General features: G+C 41.3%; 2 protein-coding genes and 1 pseudogene across 2 annotated transcripts; all 3 read right to left on the reverse strand.

The window, feature by feature from the left end:
* Nucleotides 1–1,884: 1,884 nt before the first annotated feature.
* Nucleotides 1,885–2,823, reverse strand: LOC133251967 (olfactory receptor 7G2-like). The gene has a single exon (XM_061424737.1). The coding sequence runs from the start codon at nt 2,821–2,823 to the stop codon at nt 1,885–1,887; it is 939 nt and encodes a 312-aa protein (XP_061280721.1).
* A 4,652-nt stretch (nt 2,824–7,475) lies between these two features.
* Nucleotides 7,476–8,327, reverse strand: LOC133251885 (olfactory receptor 7G1-like). The gene has a single exon (XM_061424633.1). It carries the CDS (start codon nt 8,325–8,327, stop codon nt 7,476–7,478), a length of 852 nt encoding a protein of 283 aa, XP_061280617.1.
* Nucleotides 8,328–13,812: 5,485 nt separating this feature from the next.
* On the reverse strand, nt 13,813–15,068 carry LOC133251886 (olfactory receptor 7G3-like; annotated as a pseudogene).
* Nucleotides 15,069–21,386: the final 6,318 nt, after the last annotated feature.

The following is a 21,386-nucleotide window of genomic DNA, read 5'->3' on the forward strand; positions in this document are numbered from 1 at the left end:
ATAGAGACAGAAAAAGGAACAGAGATTGCCAGGGACTGAAGCATGGGGAGAGTCAAAGGTGATGAAAAATAGTTGGAGGACTTCTTTGGTTGTGCAGTGGTTAGGAATCTGCCTACCAATGCAGGGGACACAGGTTCCATTCCTGGTCTGGGCAGATCCCACATGCCGTGGAACAACTAAGCCTGCATGCCACAATTACCGAAGCCCACGTGCCTGGAGCCTGTGCTCTGCAACAAGAGAAGCCACTGTCAACAGTGGAGAAACAGACATAGAGAACAGACCCATGGACACGGGGATGGGGAGGAGGGAGAGGGTGAGATGTATGGAAAGAGTAACGTGGAAACTTACAACACCATATGTAATGTAGATAGCTAGTGGGAATTGGCTGCATGACTCAGGGATCACAAACAGGGGCTCTGGAAGGGTGGGATGGGGAGGGAGCCGGGGGGTGGGGGTGGGGAGGAGGCTCAGGAGCGGGGGACATGGGTGTACCTATGGCTGATTCTTGCTGATGTTTGAGAGAAAGCAACAAAATTCTGTAGAGCAATTATCCTTCAATTAAAAAATAAATAAATAAATAAAACATGCCAGTGCGGGGTGGGGGGAGAGACAGAGAGAGAGAAAAGCCACTGCAATGAGAAGCATGATCAGCACAAGGAAAAGTAACCTCCACTCACCGCAACTAGAGAAAGCCCACACAGCAACAAAGACCCGGCACAGCCAAAAAATAAAATAGGTGGAAACAGAATGTGGTGATGACTGCCCAGCAGTGTGAATGTTAATATGACACAAAATGGCACACCTTAAACACATTACAATTGCAATTCTTATGTTTTACATTTTACCACAAATTTTAAAAAGCAAAATGAGAAAACAGTAGGCATATTATTTCATTTATAGAACTTCAGTACCAACTTTTCCAACTGAAGGTAATATGACACCATGGAAATAGCGACTAAAAATAGACCCTCAGTTAACAACAGACCGAGAGAAGGACAGTTGTCTTGGTTTCTGGGAATCCCTCTAGGTATGATGCCTCCATCTGATGCAGCCGTATGAATCCATGAGGGGAATCAGCCGTAGCACGAAGCCTCTCCATGGAGGAATGAATGAATCTCTACTCTCTCGTGCCTGCACATTTTCTGCCTCTGAAATTCCTATAATGAGGATAACTGTCTTTACCATTTGAACATATTAGAGCAAGGATGTATGTGCTGTGTGCTAAGTCACTTCAGTCATGTCCGACTCTGCGACCCTATGGACTGTAGCCTGCCATTAGAAAGTCTTCCTCACTAATCAAGTTCAAATACCTCACAATCTTTTCAAATGACTGAGATAAGCTAATCATGGCAACTTTACAGATGATGAAGCTGAATATTGTGGATGCAAATATCCACTTACACATGTCCCATTTACCAGTGAACAACCCCAGGAACTCCTGAACTGGGGTGTGAAAGATCAGCCAGCATGTGTCACAATAGCCTTAACTCTAGAGTTCAGTTCATATGGTGTTATCCAGGGAATCAGGCAGACTCTATCTTTGCATGACCACAAACTTGTTTAAATCCTTTCCTTCACCTTCTCTGATATCCTTTATGCTGAGAACATTCCCCAGCAAAATTACTATACACAAACCTCTGCCTCAGACTCAGCTTCTCTTGGCCCTAACCAAAAACCTTATCTTAGAGAACGGAAATTTTGTGTCAAACATCACAGAGCTAGACAAACATAAGTTGGTTTTAAATCTTAAGTTAAAATGCACTTAGCCATCATGTTATATATTCATTTAAGAACCTGGTGATGAAAGAGTCAGGCATTCTAGCTCATCAGTAATCTTCTAATTTGGCCTTATTCTAGTAGCCTTATCTCAAGTTCAATGACACATCACAGAAAAGAAGCTACACTACCAATGAGTTTCCTCAGAGCTCCTTTCATGTCTCTGTTTCTCAGGCTATAGATGAAGGGGTTCATCATGGGAGTGACCACAGTGTACATCAATGAAGTCACTGCAGTTTTCCCAGAGAACTCAGAAATGGCAGAACAAATATACAGTCCAAAACCTGTTCCATAGAACAAGGAAACAACTGAGAGGTGAGACCCACAGGTAGAAAAAGCTTTATACTTTCTGCTTGATGATGGCATTCTCAAAATAGAGGAAACAATTTGAGTATAAGAGAAAAGGATTCCAGAAAGAGGAATGCCACCTAATATGCTAACTGCAAAATACAAGACAATATTATTAATGAGGGTGTCAGAGCAGGCAAGCTTGATGACCTGAACAGCTTCACAGAAGAAGAGAGAGATTTCCAAGTCGGTGCAGAAGGACAGTCGCAACACCAACAGACTGTGGAGCAGGGCGTCCACGATGCTGACAGATAATGAGATGAGAATCAGCACAGCACAGAGGTGGGGGTTCATGATGACAGTGTATCTCAGGGGGTGACAAATGGCCACATAGCGGTCATAGGCCATTGCTCCAAGGAGAAAATTTTCACAACTAACAAAAATCAGGGCAAAGCAGATCTGGGTGAGACAGCCTGTGTAAGTGATGCTCTGATTCTGTGCTTGGATGTTCACTAGAATCTTTGGGATCATGGTTGTGCTTAAACAGATATCAGTAAAGGACAGATTGGAGAGGAAGAAGTACATGGGGGTGTGGAGGTGGGAGTCAGAGATGACAGCCAGGATGATGAGCAGGTTTCCCAGGACAGTGACCAGGTACATGGACAGGAACAGGCTGAAGAAAATGGTCTTCAGTTCTGGGTCCTCTGTCAGTCTCATGAGAAGGAATTCTGAAACATCTGTGTGATTTCTGGATTCCATGTTGTTGATGATCTGATGAAAAAGATGTGGTTAAAAAAGACATGGAAACCTGTGATCCCTAGATGAGCATCAGGAGTATCACAAGAGATCCACACCATCTTGGGAAGGGAAGGAGATTAATGAAGGGAGGGGAAAAGTAATGCCTTCTGCATGCATGTTTTTCTGTCCTTAAAATACCCAAAGTTGATATTTCAGAGCATGAACAGTTAATGCTAGAAAGGATAAAGACATGGTTCTTTTATAAACTATCTGTACTGTTCTGATTATTTGAAACATTAGGGGACTTCCCTGATGGTCCAGTAGCTAAGACACTGTGTTCCCAATGTAGAGAGCCTGGGTTTGATCCCTGGTCAGGGAACTAGATCCCATATGCCATAACTAAGACCTGGTGCAGCCAAATCAAAAAAATTAGTAATTTTATAAAGAGAAACAGATGAGGGAGGCCACTGAAAATTTTGTCTGGATCCCCAGTGACCTCAGGGCCAGGGAAAAGAAATAATACATATATATGTCAAGAACCAAAAATGGAAAGATAAGATGAAGCTTATCAAGTTTTCTCCCCTCCCCTACAATGACAGATGCACAAAGAAATATTGGACAATTCTTTAAAAGTCACCCTGTATCTGAACAGGAAGATTTCTAATCAGAAAGAAGTACAAGGTCATATAGAGAGTTTCATATTAGTAAATTAAATATGCTTACAAATATTGGTGTAAAATATAATTTAAAAAAGGTAAAGATGTCATGTTAGGCAGAGAGACTGGGTTCTAATCATCTGATGTATATACTGTTTTCACAGCTTCCCCTATATGAACCTGTACCAAAACACCAAATATTCACTAAAGGAATTTAGGCCACCTTGCTGGTATCACAGTGGAAAGATGCTTGACATCTCTGATGTACCATACAGAACAGCTGTCCTTAGGAAGAACAGAAGGTCTGAGTGAGTCACCAGCTCCTGGGCAGGAGGGATCATTTATGGGAAGAGTCTCAGGTGTGCTACTACTTTCCCAGAAAAGGTATAGTTGATTGAGGTAGTCACAGGCAGATCACAGTCTTGAACCCTGGAGATTTCAATTTCCAAAGCTCCTCATTAACCAGACGATTCATTGTCACTGTGATCCCAGGAAAGTGCAAATCCTTAAGATCAAGACTCTACGTGGGAGAAATTAAAGATGGTTGCTTTTCTGACCCCATGAGACCAAGTGGACTTTTCTGCATCTGTACTGCCTCATGTTCATCTCTTAACTTTTCATAAAGCTGTAAGGGGTTACAATGTCATCCCAAGACAACAGTGGTCAAGCATAATCTCAGTACATTTAATTATATTTTATCCATTATCTAACAGGTTGGCATGGTACTCCACATTAATATCAATTAAAATAATTTTCATCTTTAAGGAATTCAAGAGTTGCATGTGTCTAATGCCATATTTAAAATGGATAACCAACAAGGACCTACTGTATAGCTCAGGGAACTCTGCTCAGTGTTATGCTGCAGCCTGGATAGGAGGGGAGTTTGGGGGAGAATGGATGCATGTATATGTATGGCTGAGTTTCTTCACTGTTCACCCGAAACTATCACAATATTGTTAATGTGCTACACCCCAATACAAAATAAAAAATTAAAAAAATATTTTCATCTATTTGTCAATTAACTCCTTTCACTGTTCACTGCTATTGTATGAACTTGTGAACATACAAGTTTCTTGATATTTTAGAACCGACATGAGACAGGAGAGCCTTGTACTATCATCCCTTACTATCTTAATCTCATTTGCTTTGAACACATAAAATAATAGAAAATACAAAAGACTTAGAAATATCGAATTTAAAAAACCAAAGGCATTTGTGGAGGTTTGTTACTGAGAAATGGGAGTGAACACAAGAGTTGGGGACTCTTTCTAGGACTACAACTTTGGACTTAGAACAGCAGAAAGTTTCAAAAGAAGCCCCCAGGGCAGAACTGAATCAAGTTAGTCAGTGGTTTGGTAGCTGAATTTGGTGATGTTCTCAAAATCACTGAGTATCAGGGATTAGTTATCAGTCTGAATTCAAGGCTAGAGGACTGGTAATTGCCAAGGGCAACTGTGAATCTGTTAGGTGATAATGTATGAATACAAAAATGGAAGGAGAGGGAGGAAAAAACCTAGCAAGTAAAATGAATCTACAATTCAAATTTTAAACACCAGGAAGAATATGATCCTAAAATGTTTAACCTTCCAAACCAAGAATCAGATCATCAATTTGCTCCAGGATAAGATTTTTTAAATAAAGGTTTGATTTTTGCATGGGGCTTCTTTCACTCAGCATAATGCTACTGAGAATCATTCAAGTTGCTGCCTATCTCAGTTATTCATTCTTCTTTACTGGTGTGTTTCTATTATGATGATTTAACCGCAGTTTACTTATGCATATCCACGGAAGTACATGTGAGTTGATTTTGTCTTGGGCAATTTTGAGTAGAACAACTCAAAGTATTCATGCACAGGTTGAGGTGATGTATGATTTCATTTATATGATATCATGAAAAGCACAGAAAAGGTAAGGCTAAAAAGCAGATCAGTGGCTCAGAGAGGTTCACAAACACGGAGGACCAAGTGCCTAGTCTGGTCCAGGGCAGTCTGTTGGCAGATGATGTAACTGCTCTGTATATTGACTGTGGTGGTGGTGGTAAGAATCAATGTATGTCTTAAAATACAGAGAGCCGCACACAAGAAGGGCATTTTGCTGTATGATCATTTTAAAACTAAATTTTTGCAAGATTAAATCGTGAGTATAGATAGCATTTTCAAAGAGAGACAGGAAAGTGTGTAGTTAAAAAATAACAATTCTAGGGAATTCCCTGATGGCCCAGTGGTTAGGACTCTGAGCTTTGACTGTGGGGGCCTGGATTTGATCCCTGGTCAGGGAACAAAGATCCTACAAGCCAAGCAGTGCAGCCCAAAATAATGATAATAATAACAATTCTAAAAACAAATTTAATAAAACATCTGATATATTTACATACCTTTATTCATAGTAGCATGATTTACAATAACCAAGGGGTAGGAGCAGTGTCCATCCAAGTGTCCATCAAAGGATGAATAGATAAACAAAATGTATTATATACATACAATGGAATTACTTTCCCCATATCAGGAATTAGTTAAGGACGTGACTTATGATCATAGTCTCAGTGATAAGATAGAAGGTAATATCTTGTGGGGGTTTCCCCAGTGGCTCAGCAGCAAAGAATCTGCCTGCAATGCAGGAGAACAGAAGATTTGAATTTGATCCCTGGTTGGGAAGATGCCCTGGAAGAGGGCATGGAAATCCACTCCAGTATCCTTCCCTGGAGAATCCCATGGACAGAGGAGCTCGGTGGCTACAGTCCATAGGGTCACCAAGAGTCGGACACGACTGAAGCAACTTAGCACGCACGCACAATCTTGTGGATGATGCCATGTAAGTATATATTATAAATAAAGCCTCGGTCAACAACAGACTCCGGAAGGACAGTCGGGTTTTTTCCTCTTGGAACCATGTCTAGATATGATACCTGCATCTGATGCAGGCATCTGGGCCCATGAGGGGAATCAACCCTAGCATGAAGCCACTTCATGGAGGAATGAATGAATCTCTACTTTTCTGCTCCTGTACATTTTCTGCCTGTAAAATCTTTGTCATGAGAGATAGCTATCTTTATAGTTTGGGCATGTTAGAGTCAGTATTTCTTTCCCTTATTTAAAGAAAGGCTTCCCCACAAATCAAGTTCAAAACCTCACTGTCATTTCAAACTACTGAGATAATCTAACCATAGCAATTTTTTACAACTGATGAAGCTGAATATTCTGGATGTAAATATTGGATCACACATGTCCAATATACCAGTACAGTCTCAGGAACTCCTGAACTGGGGTATAAAAGATCAGCCACTATGCCTCACAGTAGGCTTACATCTAAGGTTCAATTCATATGGTGCGGTCCATAGAATCAGGCAGGATACATCTCTGCATGACCACAGATTTAAGTCCTTTCCCACTTTCTATAATAAAGATAAGTTAATATTTCCCCCCACTTTCTTTGTGCTGAGAACATTTCCCATGAAATGACCATACCAAAAATATCTGCCTCAGATTCAGCTTCCATGTACCCTAACTGGAGAAATTTATCTTAGAGAATAGAAATCATTTGTCAAAAACCACAGTGCTACAATTAGAGAACAAACTTACGGTTGCTGGGGAAAGGATGGGGAAAAGGGATAGTTATGGAGTTTGGGATGGACAGGTACACTCTGCTATATTTAAAATGGGTAACCAACAAGGACCTACTGTATAGCACATGGAACTCTCCTTAACATTAAGTGGCAGCCTGGATGGGAAGGAAGTATGGGGTTGAATGGATACATGTATATGTATGGCTGAGTCCCTTTGCTGTAAGCTCTCATAACATTGTTAATCGACTATACTGCAATACAAAATAAATTTTAAAAAATCAGTGCCAAAAAAATAAAATAAAGTCAAGTATTAACCCTAAGTTAAAATGCACTTAGCTTATCATATTATCTATTTATTTAAGAACCTGGTGGTGAAAAAGGCAGGCTTTCTATCTCATTAGCATTCCTTTTACTTTGATTCATTGTAGTGAACTCATCCCATACCCAATGACACATCACAGAAAAACCATGGTGTACATCAACGAAGCCACTGCAGTCTTCCTGGAAGAATCAGTAACTGCAGAACTAATATACACCCCAAAAGCTGTCCCATAGAACAAGGTAACAACTGAGAGGTGAGACCCACAGGTAGAAAAAGCTTTATACTTTCTGCCTGATGATGACATTTTCAAAATGGAGGAAACAATTTGAATATAAGAGAAAATGATTCCAAAAAGAGGAACACCAGCAAATAAGCTAGCCACAAAATATATCAGGGTGTTATTGATGAGAGTGTCAGAACATGCAAGTTTGATGACCTGAACAACTTCACAGAAGAAGAGGGGGATTTCCAGGTCTGTGCAGAAGGACAGTCGCAACACCATCAGACTGTGGAGCAGAGCGTCCGCAATGCTGATGAACAAGGAGAGTAGAATCAGCTGAAGACAGAGGCGAGGGTTCATGATGACTGTGTATCTCAGTGGGTGACAAATAGCCACATAGCGGTCATAGGCCATTACTAAAAGGAGAAAATTTTCCCAACAAACAAAAGTCAGAACAAAGCAGATCTGGGTGATGCAGCCTGTGTAAGTGATGCTCTGATTCTGTGCTTGGATGTTCACTAGGATCTTTGGGATCATGGTTGTGCTTAAACAGATGTCTGTAAAGGACAGATGGGAGAGGAAGTAGTACATGGGGGTGTGGAGGTGGGAGTCAGAGATGACAGCCAGGATGATGAGCAGGTTTCCCAGGACAGTAACCAGGTACATGGACAGGAACAGTTTGAAGAAGGTGATCTTCAGTTCTGGGTCTTCTGTCAGGCTCATGAGAAGGAATTCTGAAACATCGGTTTGGTTTCTTGGTTCCATATTGTTGATAAATCTGATGGGAAAGACGTGGCCCCTAGTCCAGCAGCAGGTGTATCACCAGAGGCAAACCCCAATTTGAGAAAGGATGTAATGGAATAGAGGAACACACATTATTTCGTTATTTTGAATAAAGACCTGAAATTACTAAAAGCAGTGTGTCAACATTTGTTAATTATGGAAAGAGTTGAAGAATAGCCGTTTTAAAAATTACACTATCCGGCTTCCCTGGTGACTCAGTGGTAAAGAATCCATTTGCCAATTTAAGAAACATGGTTCGATCCCTGATCCAGGAAGATCCCAGATGCCCCGAGGCAACTAAGCCCATGCACTACAACTATTGAGCTTGTGCTCTAGACCGTGGGAGCCGCAATGGCTGAGCCCACACACTACAACTACTGAAGCCCATGTGCCCTAGCGCCTGTGCTCTGCAACAAGAGAAGTCACTGCAGTGAGAAGCCTGCACACTGCAACTAGAGAATAGCCCCCGTGCTCAGCAACTAGAGAAAAGCCCTCTCAGCAACGAAGACTCAGCACAGCCAAAAATAAATAAATAAATTGTAAATTATCTTAAAAGATAAAATCACACTATGTTGTTCTGATTATTTTTATAATAACATTTGGTAACTTTATTAGGAGAAGCAGGTAATCAGGGCTGATGAGTCTATCTGAATCATCACCTCCTTCCCCAGAGACCTCACAGCCTGGCAACAGAGATAATACAAAGCTGTGTCAAAAACCCAGAAGTACAAGATACGGTCAAACTGCCCAAGCCTCTTCCCTGAATCGCTACAGAAAGGAAGTTAAATGCCAGCAAAGTGGAAAACATGGAAAACAATCACCATGTTTGTAAACAAGCACATTCCTGCTGACAAGGCAAATAGTCTTTGAGAATGGAGAGACAGTAGGAGACTGGCAGAATAAGAGCTGTTTGAAGATTACAGGAAAGATACAAAGGAACATGTCGAGAAAAGAGAAGACAGGCAAGAGGCAAATGGATGCCTTGGTTCTAATAATTTTATGCATGTCCTCTTCTCACAATTTCCCCTGGTTAAACTTGTGGTAAAACACCTCTCTTGATTGCCAAACAGGAATGAAGGTTTACCTGAATGACTTTACTAGGTAATGACAGACTCTTGTCGAGACGCAATGATGCGTCTCCTAGATGTTGAGTAATGAAAGCTGAAGTTTTAATAAGAGGAGACAGACTGAGAGAAGCACTAGGCTCCTGAGCAGAGGGGGAGGAGGGTCACTTCCAGGAGGAGGCACATGTGTGCTGATAGTATCGAGGAAGTGCTGTTGAGTGAGGCTGTCACCGACAATTTTTAGTCTCTGTACCTTTGGAGGACCAATACCCAAAGCTCCTCATTAGTCAAACAATTTCATCATCATGCTGATGCCAGGCCAGTGCAAATCCTTAGAGACCAAGAAGATATGGAAGAATTTAGGGTGGTGGAGTCCCTGATGCTATGAGGCCAGGTATTCACCAGTCACTGTTCCACCTTTTTCTGCTCATATGTATTTCACACCCAGTGCAAATGTGGACACACCGTTTTTCTCTAATTGGACAACAGTATTCTTTTTTTAGATACAACCAATGACATATCCATGTAATCAATAATATCAGGTTATAATTGGTTATGGTTTATAATTGTAGATGTGAAATTCATTCATTCATTCATTTCAGCCATATAAGAAGGAATGAAATTCTGACACATCACAGCATTACACATTACAACCTTAAAAGCTTTATGCTATGTGAAATAAACCAAGCCGAAAAGGACAAATATTATATGATTTAAGTTATGAGGTATCTAGAATAGGCAACTTTGTAAAGACAGAAAGTAGAATGGTGGTTGCAGAGGATAAGGGGAGAAGGATTGGTTTTTAAGAGAGCTGGACTATATTAAAAGTTGTTTATTTCTGTACTGACTAATAAAAGCACGTTGATATTGATGTGGTGAGCAATGTCACATGTGGAGATATTTCACTGGAAGTTTACTTGCCCTGCTTTTTTCTTCACTATACTGAAAGAACAATTCTAAATTTTCATTTTTTGAATCATTTGTTTTAGTAGCTTATTTTTAAAGTGCTTGAATTTCTCAGTCTTTCCCTTTTGGATTGTGCTATTCTTTCAAATATTTAACTTCTCTAAGGTCATAAAAATATCTTTGCATATTACCTTCCAAAATTTTAATCACTTTGAATAGATATAAAATTTATCATCTCAAAAGTGGCTAACAGAAAAAAAGTAGGAATTTGACTGTTAATCAAGTTTTGCCCTCTCATAGTATCAGGCAAGATTAAAATTCCAAAGTTGACCTGAATGGATTTTAAAATATTTAAGGTTAAATGTAAATTCTAATTAAGTCAGGGGCTTTGTTCTTTGGACTAACTGTGAAGAAACTGATGGAATAATGTTATAAATGGAATTTTGTTTACTACTCAAAATAAAGTGGTTCTCCTTTTAAAAGAGAAAAAAATATTATTTCAGCCATTTAAAGTGTACAATTCCATGGCATTAAGAACATCCACAATGTTGTGTGACCACTAACATTATCCATTTCCTGATCATTTTCATCACCCTGAAGAGAAATTCTTTATGTATTAAATAATAACTCTGAGAAATTCCCGGGCATTCCAGTGATTAGGGAATTCCTGGCATTCTCACAGCCCTAACCGGGGTTCAATTCCTGGTCAAGGAACTAAGATCCTACAAGCCGTGATGAATGGCAAAAAACAAAAACAACAAAAACTTCCTGCAAATTCGGCCTTTCATTCTTTTCTCAGAACTTTCAGAAGGAGCCCAACACTTTGACTTTTGCCCAGTGTAGCTGATTTCAGGCTTTTGACTTCCAAGACTGCAAAAGAAAACATTTGTGTTGTTTTAAGATACTAAGCTTGTGATATGTGTTACAATGACAGTGAGTAAGTGAAAGTTGCTCAGTTATGTCTGACTCTTTGCAACCCCATGAACTGGAGCCCATCAGGCTCCTCTGTCCACAGAATTCTTCAGGCAAGAATCCTGGAGTAGGTTGCCTTTTCCTTCTCCAGGGGATCTTCCCAGCCTAGGGACTGAACCCAGATCTTCTGCATTGTAGGCAGATTCTTTATCAACTAAGCCACCAGGGAAGTCCATTACAGTGACAATAGGAAACTAATGCAGAACATGAACCAATTCAGGCTAATAAAAACAATGTCTTTGGGGCATCTCCTGGGCAAGATTCTTTCTGCATTGCAAAAAGAGCAAAGGAGAGGGAGAGTTTTATTTCTAGTTATTGTGTCTGACAATATTAAATCTGTATGCAGGTCAAGAAGCAACAGTTAGAACTGGACATGGAACAATAGACTGGTTCCAAATTGGGAAAGGAATGTGTCAAGACTGTATATTGTCACCCTGCTTATTTAACTTATATGCAGAGTACATCATGAGAAACACCAGACTGGATGAAGCACAAGTTGGAATCAAGACTGCCGGCAAAAATGTCAATAACCTCAGATATGCAGAAGACACCACCCTTATGGCAGAAAGCAAAGAACTAAAGAGCTTCTTGATGAAAGTGAAAGAGGAGAATGAAAAGGTAGGCTTAAAACTCAACATTCAGAAAACTAAGATCATGGCATCCGATCCCATGACTTCATGGCAAATAGATGGGGAAACTGTGGAAACAGTGACAGAGTTAATTTTTTTTTTTAGGGGGGGTCCAAAATCACTGCAGATGGTGACTGCAGTCGAGAAATTAAAAGACGCTTACTCCTTGGAAGAAAAGTTATGACCAACCTAGACAGCTTACTAAAAAGCAAAGACATTACTTTGCCAACAAAGGTCTGTCTAGTTAAAGCTATGTTTTTTCTAGTAGTCATATATGGATGTGAGAGTTGGACTATAAAGAAAACTGAGCGCCGAAGAATTGATGCTTTTGAACTGTGGTGTTAGAGAAGACTCTTGAGAGTAGTCTCTTGGATTGCAAGGAGATCAAACCAGTCAATCCTAAAGGAAATCATTCCTGAATATTCATTGGAAGAACTGATGTTGAAGATGAAACCAGTACTTTGGCCATTTGATGTGAAGAACTAACTCATTGGAAAAGATCCTGATTCTGGGAAAGTTTGAAGGTGGGATGAGAAGGGGACGACAGAGGATAGATGGTTGGATGGCATCATTGACTCGATGGACATGGGTTTGGGTGAACTCTGGGAGTTGGTGATGGACAGGGAGGCCTGGCGTGCTGCAGTTCATGGTATTACAGAGGTGGACAAGACTGAGCAACTGAACTGAACTGACTGTATCTGAAAGGGCTTACCTGATGGCTCAGTAGTAAAGAATCTGCCTGCAATGCAGGAGATACAATGGATGCAGGAGATGTGGGTTTGATCCCTGAGTTTGATCCCCTGGAGAAGGGAATGACAACCCACTCCAGTATTCTTGCCTGGGAAATCCCATGGGCAGAGGAGCCTGGTGGGCTACAGTCCACAGGGTCACAAAGATGGACACGACCAAGCAACTGAGCATGCACACATGTTGTGTCTGAAATGTCTCTGCCCAGCTATAGCCATTGGTGACCATCAGGGGATGCCTTAAGAGGAAGGCAAAAAGAATGAAATGGAGTCCTGTGCTTTTGTGCCTAGACCTACCTGACCTTTGAAGTCACTGTTAGAAAAGATGATAATTGTTTTTATCATTTGACCTGTTGGAGTCAAGACTTTTACCTTATTATTGATGAAAGTGGGCATTCTCACTGACAGAGCTGAAGTAATTAAAATCTTCCAAAATTGTAAATATTATAATATCATTATGCCAATTTTGCAGATGAGGAAGCTGAGCTTAGAAAGTTCAAGTAAACTGTCAAAGGTCACAGAGCTATTGTTTAGTAGAAGTAGGATTCAAATTCAGGTGGTCTGATTCCAAAATTCTTACCCCCAAAAAATATAAAAATGAGAACTTTCCTGGTCCAGTGGCTAAGACTCTGCACTCCCAATGCAGGGGACCTGGGTTCTATCCCTGGTCAAGGAACTAGATCCCACATGCTGCAACTAAGACCTGGAGCAGCCAAATAAATAAATATTTAAAAATAAAGTCAAATAAAATTTTAAAAAGAGAAACCCTAGTTTTTTAATTAAAAAAAATTCTCATCCTTATCCATTTGATCTCTGGTATTAAGTATTTCAAGAAGTTGGTCAGACTTTCTGGACTGTTCATTATTTATCTCTCTTTTATATTCTAGGAAGTTAAAGTCAGTCAGTCGTGTGTCCACCTCTTTGCAGCCCTGAAGTCTTTGCAGCCCCATGGATTGTAGTCCACCTGGCTCCTCTGTCCATGGGATTCTCCAGGCAAGAATACTGAAGTGGGTTGCCATTTTCTTCTCTGGGGAATCTTCCTGACCCAGGGATTGAACCTGGGTCTCCTTCACTGCAGGCAGATTCTTTACCATCTGAACCACCAGGGAAGCTCTATATTCTAGGAATATAAGTACAAAGCAACTGAACATCAATGGAAACATGATATTCTAGAGATGAATTTCTTCAAAGCCCCCATCATGTCCTTGTTCTTCAGGCTACAGACAAAGGGGTTCATCATAGGAGTGATCATAGTGTACACCACAGATACTATTGCACTCTTTCTGGAGGAATGAGTGGCTACAGAACTAAAGAAAGTGAAAGTGAAGTTGCTCAGTTGTGTCTGACTCTTTGCGACCCGATTGACTGTAGCCTACCAGGCTCCTCCGACCATGGGATTTTCCAGGCAAGAATACTGGAGTAGGTTGCCATTTCCTTCTCCAAGGGCACTTCCCAACCCAGGGATTGAACCCAGGGATCAATCCTGGGTCTCCTGCATTGGAGGCAGACACTTTAACCTCTGAGCCACCAGGGAAGCCCTAAGTTCTAGTGTACAGAACTAAGGTACACTCCAAAGCCTGTCTCGTAAAACAAGGAAACAACTATTAATCATGACTCACAGAAAAATGCCTATACTTTCCACCAGTTGATGGGATTTTCAGGACAGAAGAGACAATTCGAATATAAGAGACAATTAGAGACAATTATCCCAGAGAGAGGAATAATACCCAACAGGCTGATCCCACTAAATACACAAGGATGTTATTGACAAGGATGTCGAACAGGTGAGTTTGAGAATATGAGCCTGTTCACAGAAAAAGTGAATTTTCAGGTCTGTGCAAAATGATAGCCACAGGGCCATCAGAGTGTGGAGCAGGGTGTTGAGAACACTAATAGAGAAAGAGACCAGAGCCAGCAGCCCACAGAGCTTGGGATTCATGATGGCCTTGTACCTCAGCGGGTGACAGATGGTCACAAATCGATCATAGGCCATCATCACCAGCACTCCATTTTCCAGTCCAGCAAATGTCTGGACCAAGCAGATTTGTAACTGTGTAACTGATGGATTTGCTCTGGGTCTGGATGTTCACCAGCATCTTAGGTATGGTTGTGGAGATGAAGCAGATGTCTACAAAGGACAGGTTGGAGAGGAAGAAGTACATAGGGGTGTGGAGGTGGGGTCACAGATGATGGCCAGGATGATGAGCAGGTTACCCAGCACAGTGACCAAGTACATGGACAGGAACAGGCAGAAAAGGAGGGGCTGCAATTCTGGATCCCCTGACAGTCCCAGAGGGAGGAATTCTGAGGTATTGGAGAGGTTTCCAGGTTTCATGCTGTCAGTGGAGCTGATGGAAAGATGGAGACAAGAAAACAAAACTTCAGAGAAACTTCCTTAATTTTGTGTCTATGGGGCCTTTTCCTTTTTTTAAGATTTATGTATTTATGGCTGCATTGGGACCTCATTTGTACAGTTCTTCTGTGTATTCCTGCCACCTCTTATTAATATCTACTGCTTCTGTTAGGTCCATACCATTTCTGTCCTTTATTGAGCCCATCTTTGCATGAAATGTTCCCTTGGTATCTCTAATTTTCTTGAAGAGATCTCTAGTCTTTCCCATTCTGTTGTTATCCTCTATTTCTTTGCACTGATCGCTGAGGAAGGCTTTCTTATCTCTTCTTGCTATTCTTTGGAACTCTGCATTCAGATGCTTATATCTTTCCTGTTCTCCTTTGCTTTTCACTTCTTTTCTTTTCACAGCTATTTGTAAGGCCTCCTCAGACAGCCATTTTGCTTTTTGGCATTTCTTTTCCATGGGGATGGTCTTGATCCCTGTTTCCTATACAATGTCATGAACCTCATTCCATAGTTCATCAGGCACTCTATCAGATCAAGTCCTTTAAATCTATTTCTCACTTCCACTGTATAATCATAAGGGATTTGATTTAGGTCATACCTGAATGGTCTAGTGGTTTTCCCTACTTTCTTCAATTTAAGTCTGAATTTGGCAATAAGGAGTTCATGATCTGAGCCACAGTCAGCTCCCCATCTTTGGCTGCAAAGAATATAATCAATCTGATTTCAGTGTTGACCATCTGGTGATGTCCATGTGTAGAGTCTTCTCTTGTGTTGTTGGAAGAGGGTGTTTGCTATGGCCACAGTGGAAACAGTGTCAGACTTTATTTTTGGGGGCTCCAAAATCACTGCAGATGGTGACTGCAGCCATGAAATTAAAAGATGCTTACTCCTTGGAAGAAAAGTTATGACCAACCTCGACAGCACATTGAAAAGCAGAGACATTAGTTTGCCAACAAATGTCCGTCTAGTCAAGGCTATGGTTTTTCCAGTGGTCATGTATGGATGTGAGAGTTGGACTGTGAAGAAGGCTGAGAGCCAAAGAATTGATGCTTTTGAACTGTGGTGTTGGAGAAGACTCTTGAGAGTCCCTTGGACTGCAAGGAGATCCAACCAGTCCATTCTGAAGGAGATCAGCCCTGGGATTTCTTTGGAAGGAATGATGCTAAAGCTGAAACTCCAGTACTTTGGCCACCTCATGCGAAGAGTTGACTCATTGGAAAAGACTCTGATGCTGGGAGGGTTTGGGGGCAGGAGGAGAAGGGGACGACAGAGGGTGAGATGGCTGGATGGCATCACTGACTCGATGGGCATAGGTCTGTGTGAACTCCGGGAGTTGGTGATGGACAGGGAGGCCTGGTGTGCTGCGATTCATGGGGTCGCGAAGAGTCGGACATGACTGAGCGACTGAAATAAACTGAACTGGGATCTCATTGCTGCTCGAGGGCTTTGTCTAGTTGTGTCGAGCTGTGGCTACCCTTCACTGTGGTGTGCAGGCTTCTTACTGAGTGGTGTCTCTTGTTGCGGGGCACAGGCTCTAGGGTGCTCGGGCTTTAGTAGTTGCGGCACACGGTCTTAGTTGCTCCGAGGCATGTGGGATCTTCCCAGAGCAGGGATCGAACCCGTGTCCCCAGTATTGCCAAGTGGATTCTTAAACACTGGACTACCAGGGAATCCCTGTGTGTCTGTTTTGAAACCAAATCAGTTACAGGTCTTTTTTCCTGCTTCCTCCTCTCTCCTTTTCTCATTTTACATTTCCTCAAAATTTCCCTCCACACTGCCCCATGTCCTAAGTTTTTATAGTCCATCTATTGTTTGTCAAGTAGGGGTACTTACTTGGAAGAACAATCATGGAATGTTGTTTTCTCCCTTAAGATGCCTCCAAGCAAATCATTTCAGTATAAAATTAGGACTGCATTCTAGGGACCTCCATCATGGTCCAGTAGCTAACACTCCATGCTCTCACTACAGGGGGCCCAGGTTGGATTCCTGGTCAGGGAACTAGATCCCGCATGCTGCATGTAAGAGTTCATAAGCCACACTAAAGAACAAAAGATCCTGCATGCCACAACGAAGACCAAAGATCCCACATGCCCCAACAAAGACCCAGCACAGCCAAATAAATGAACAAATATTTTTTAAAAGACTGTACTCTAGAATACAGTTTGGGAAAATACAGTCTGTGGACAAAATTCTGCCTGCTGTTTGAAAGTGAAAGTGAATGTTGCTCAGTGGTGTCCGACTCTTTGTGACCCTGTGGACTAATATAGTACATGGAATTCTCCAGGCCAGAATAGTGGAGTGGGTAGCCGTTCCCTTTTCCAGGGGATCTTCTCAACCCAGGGATTGAACCAGGGTCTTCTGCATTGCAGGTGGATTCTTTACCTGTTGAGCTACCCAGGAAGCCTCATTTTATTTATTTTAGTAATAGTAAATAAAGGTTTATTGGAACACAGTCATTCATTTATTTACTGTCCTTGGCAGGTTCCTTTCTACATCTGAGTTGACAATACTCATGTCAAAGACCATATGGCCCACAAAACCTAAAACTTTTACTATTTGGCTCTCTCTTGAAAAAAATGTGCCTACCTCTAGTCTAGAATTTGATTAAATTTAGGTCAATTTTTGGCAAACATCCTTAAATATTTTCATGAGGAAGCATATGTCTATTTATCTTCTTATAACACTTTTGGCCTGGATCCCTTAACTCACGACGAATTACTAAATGATGATATTTTAATTCTTTTTTCAATTATTGGCTGAACTGCTTCCAATAAGTATTAGAGAAACTTCCTCTAAACAAATAGGTTGATTTCTCAAGAAATTGAGTTCTTATAACAAAAGCTGAATACATCTTGATTCTTGTGTTCACTTTGCTTTTCTCCCTTGGCCTAATGCCTAGAAGGGAACTTGAGAGTGAGACAGAGTGAAAAAGGAGGGACAGAGGAAGGAGAACATCCCAAGAGTAATGTCTCAAGGCTGAGAAAGGAAGGATGTGCACAAATTCCCACTGGGAATCCTCTTAGTATAATGAAATAGAGGGAGGAAATCATTTAAATAAGTTATGGCATGGCTATGATATGCCATGTTATTGCAATACTATTTTAATGTTATTTCATCCTACTTTATTTTTTGAATGTTCATCATATTAACTTTTTAATGCTCAAAATAAAAATATTTAAGTTAGTTCTACATGTATAAAGCTAGCCTGAAAAAATATTAAAGGATAAAAGCAATTTATACACAGCTAGAGTATGGTCACAGTTATGAAAACATACAAATACCCCTTAAAATGAACAATTGTTTACTTTTATGATGTTTTATAATGTCAGATTTCAAGCATCTGGAAAAGTACAGAGAGTGACAATGAAGGGTTTAAACCTACCAGAGCTTCCTTGGTGGCTCAGCAGTAAAGAATGCCTGCAACGCAGGAGACCACCTGCCATATAGGAGACATGGGTTCAATCCCTGGGTTGAAACTTCCAGGGAAGTTTGCCTGGAGAAGGAAATGGCAACCCACTTCAGTATTCTTGCTTGGGAAATCCCATGGACAGAGGAGTCTGGTGGACTACAGTTCATGGGGTTTCAAGAGTTGGACACGACTTAGCAACTAAACCACACCACCATCACCACCAAACCTACCAGAAAACATGTTCTAATTCAAATTCAAGTATTGTTTCATACTTCCTTCATTTTTTTTTACAGTATTTAAAATATTTATTTGGCTGCACTGGGTCTTAGTCGCAGCATGGAGGATCTTTTTAGCTGTAGCATGCAAACTTGCATGAGGCATGTGGGATTTAGTTCCCTGACCAGGAATCAAACCTGAGCCCCATGTTCTGGAAGGGTGGAGTCTTACCCATTGGGCCACTAGGGAAGTCCTGGCCCATTTTAACCCCTGGCCCATTGATTTTAACATACATCAATCTAACATCAATGGGTATTTGCTGCTAAGTCACTTCAGTCATGTCCGACTCTGTGCAACCCCATAAATGGAAGCCCACCAGGCTCCCCTGTCCCTGGGATTCTCCAGGCAAGAACACTGGAGTGGGTTGCCATTTCCTTCTCCAATGCAAGAAAGTGAAAAGTGAAAGTGAAATCACTCAGTCGTGTCCGACCCTCAGCGACCCCATGGACTGCAGCCTAGCAGGCTCCTCCGTCCATGGGATTTTCCAGGCAAGAGTACTGGAGTGGGGTGCCGTTGCCTTCTCTGAGTCAATGGGTATTTGGGTATGTCCAATTCTGTTTCCTAGAGTATTTATGGAGACACATCCATACGTAACAACAGTTTTAAACTAAGCATGGTGAATGCCCACCAAGTATTCTCTGGGAAAGGCAGGAGGGAAATAATAAGAAAGAGGACTTCCTATGTATGTGTATGTCTTATCTTTAAATTTTTCTATTTCAATAGAATTTTATTTAACCCAATATATACAAAAGGTCGTCTCAACATGAAACCAATATAAAAATTATTAGTGAGCTATTTTATATTATTTTTTCATAGAAAGAGTTCAAAATCTGGTGTATGTTTTATGGTTAGAGCACATCTCAATTTGGGTGCTAGATTTTCATCAGAAATATTTGACCTATATTTTAAATTATTTTTTTGGAAAATAATTGCTTTACAATGTTGTATTAGATTCTGCTGTACAGCAAAGTGAATCAGCCATGGATGCATGCTCAGTCGCTTCAGTAGTGTCTGACTCTTTGTGACTCCATGGACTGTAGCCCACCAGGCTCCTCTATCCATGGGATTCTCCAGGCAAGAATACTGGAGTGGGTTGCCATGCCCTCCTCCAGGGTATCTTCACAACCCAGGGATTAAACCAGTGTCTCCTGTGTCTTCTGCACTGAAGGCAGATTCTTTACTGCTGAGCCACCTGGGAAACCTTAATCAGCCATTCATATACATATATCCCCTCTCTCTTGAGCCTCCTAGACACAAACCCCTATCCCATCCCTCTAAGTCATCACGGAGCACTGAGCTGAGCTCCCTGTGTTATACAGCAGCGTCCTTCTGGCTACCTGTTTTACATATGGTAATGTATGTTTCAGGACTTCCCTCGTGGCTTAGATAGTAAAGAATCTACCTGCAATGGGGGAGACCTGGGTTCAATCCCTGGGTTGGGAAGATCCCCTGGAGGAGGAAATGGCAATGCACTCCAGGATTCTTTTTTTTTTTTTTTAATTTATTTATTTATTTTAATTGGAGGCTAGTTACTTTACAATATTGGTTTTTGCTGTAAATTGACATGAATCAGCCATGGGTATACATGTGTCCCCCATCCTGAAACCCCTCCCACCTCCTTCCCCAGCCCATCCCTCAGGGTCATCCCAGTGCACTGACCTTGAGCACCCTGTCTCATGCATTGAACCTGGACTGGCGATCTATTTCACATATGGTAATATACATGTTTCAGTGCTATTCTCTCAAATCATCCCATCCTTGCCTTCTCCCACAGAGTCCAAAAGTCTATTCTATCCATCTGTGTCTCCTTTGCTGTCTCATATATAGGGTCATCATTACTATCTTTATAAATTCCATACATATGCTTTAATATACTGTATTGGTGTTTTTCTTTCTGACTTACTTCACTCTGTATAATAGACAGTTTCATCCACCTCATTAGAACTGTTTCAAATGTATTCTTTTTTAATAGCTGAGTAATACTCCATTGTGTATATGTACCACAGCTTTCTTATCCATTCATCTGCTGATGGACATCTAGGTTGCTTCCATGTCCTGGCTAGTGTAAACAGTGCTGCGATGAACATTGGGGTACACGTGTCTCTTTCAATTCTGGTTTTCTCAGTGTGTATGCCCAGCAGTGGGATTGCTAGGTCATATGGCAGTTCTATTTCCAGTTTTTTAAGGAATCTCCACACTGTTCTCCATAGTGGCTGTACTAGTTTCCATTCCCACCAACAGTGTAAGAGGGTTCTCTTTTCTCCACACCCTCTCCAGCATTTATTGTTTGTAGACTTTTTGCTAGCAGCCATTCTGACTGGCGTGAGATGGTGCCTCATTGTGGTTTTGATTTGCATTTCTCTGATAATGAGTGATGTTGAGCATCTCTTCATGTGTTTGTTAGCCATCTGTATGTCTTCTTTGGAGAAATGTCTGTTTAGTTCTTTGGCCCATTTTTTAATTCACTCCAGTATTATTGCCTGTACAATTCCATGGACAGTGGAGCCTGGCAAGCTACAGTCTGTGGGGTCACAAAGAGTCAGACATGACTGAGCAACTAACACATACACTCACACACAATGTTTCAATGCTACTCTCTCAATTTGTCCCATCCTTTCCTTCCCCTGCTGTGTCCACAAGTCCCTTCTCTACAGCTGTGGCTTTATTCTTGCCCTGCACA

This window comes from Bos javanicus, chromosome 7 (genome assembly GCF_032452875.1).
Source record: "Bos javanicus breed banteng chromosome 7, ARS-OSU_banteng_1.0, whole genome shotgun sequence".
In the NCBI taxonomy this organism is placed as follows: domain Eukaryota; kingdom Metazoa; phylum Chordata; class Mammalia; order Artiodactyla; family Bovidae; genus Bos; species Bos javanicus.

What these genes read in the sequence shown, in the direction of transcription:
- LOC133251967 (XM_061424737.1), bottom strand. Translation starts at nt 2,823, where the DNA reads ATGGAATCCAGAAATCACACAGATGTTTCAGAATTCCTTCTCATGAGA.
- LOC133251885 (XM_061424633.1), bottom strand. Translation starts at nt 8,327, where the DNA reads ATGGAACCAAGAAACCAAACCGATGTTTCAGAATTCCTTCTCATGAGC.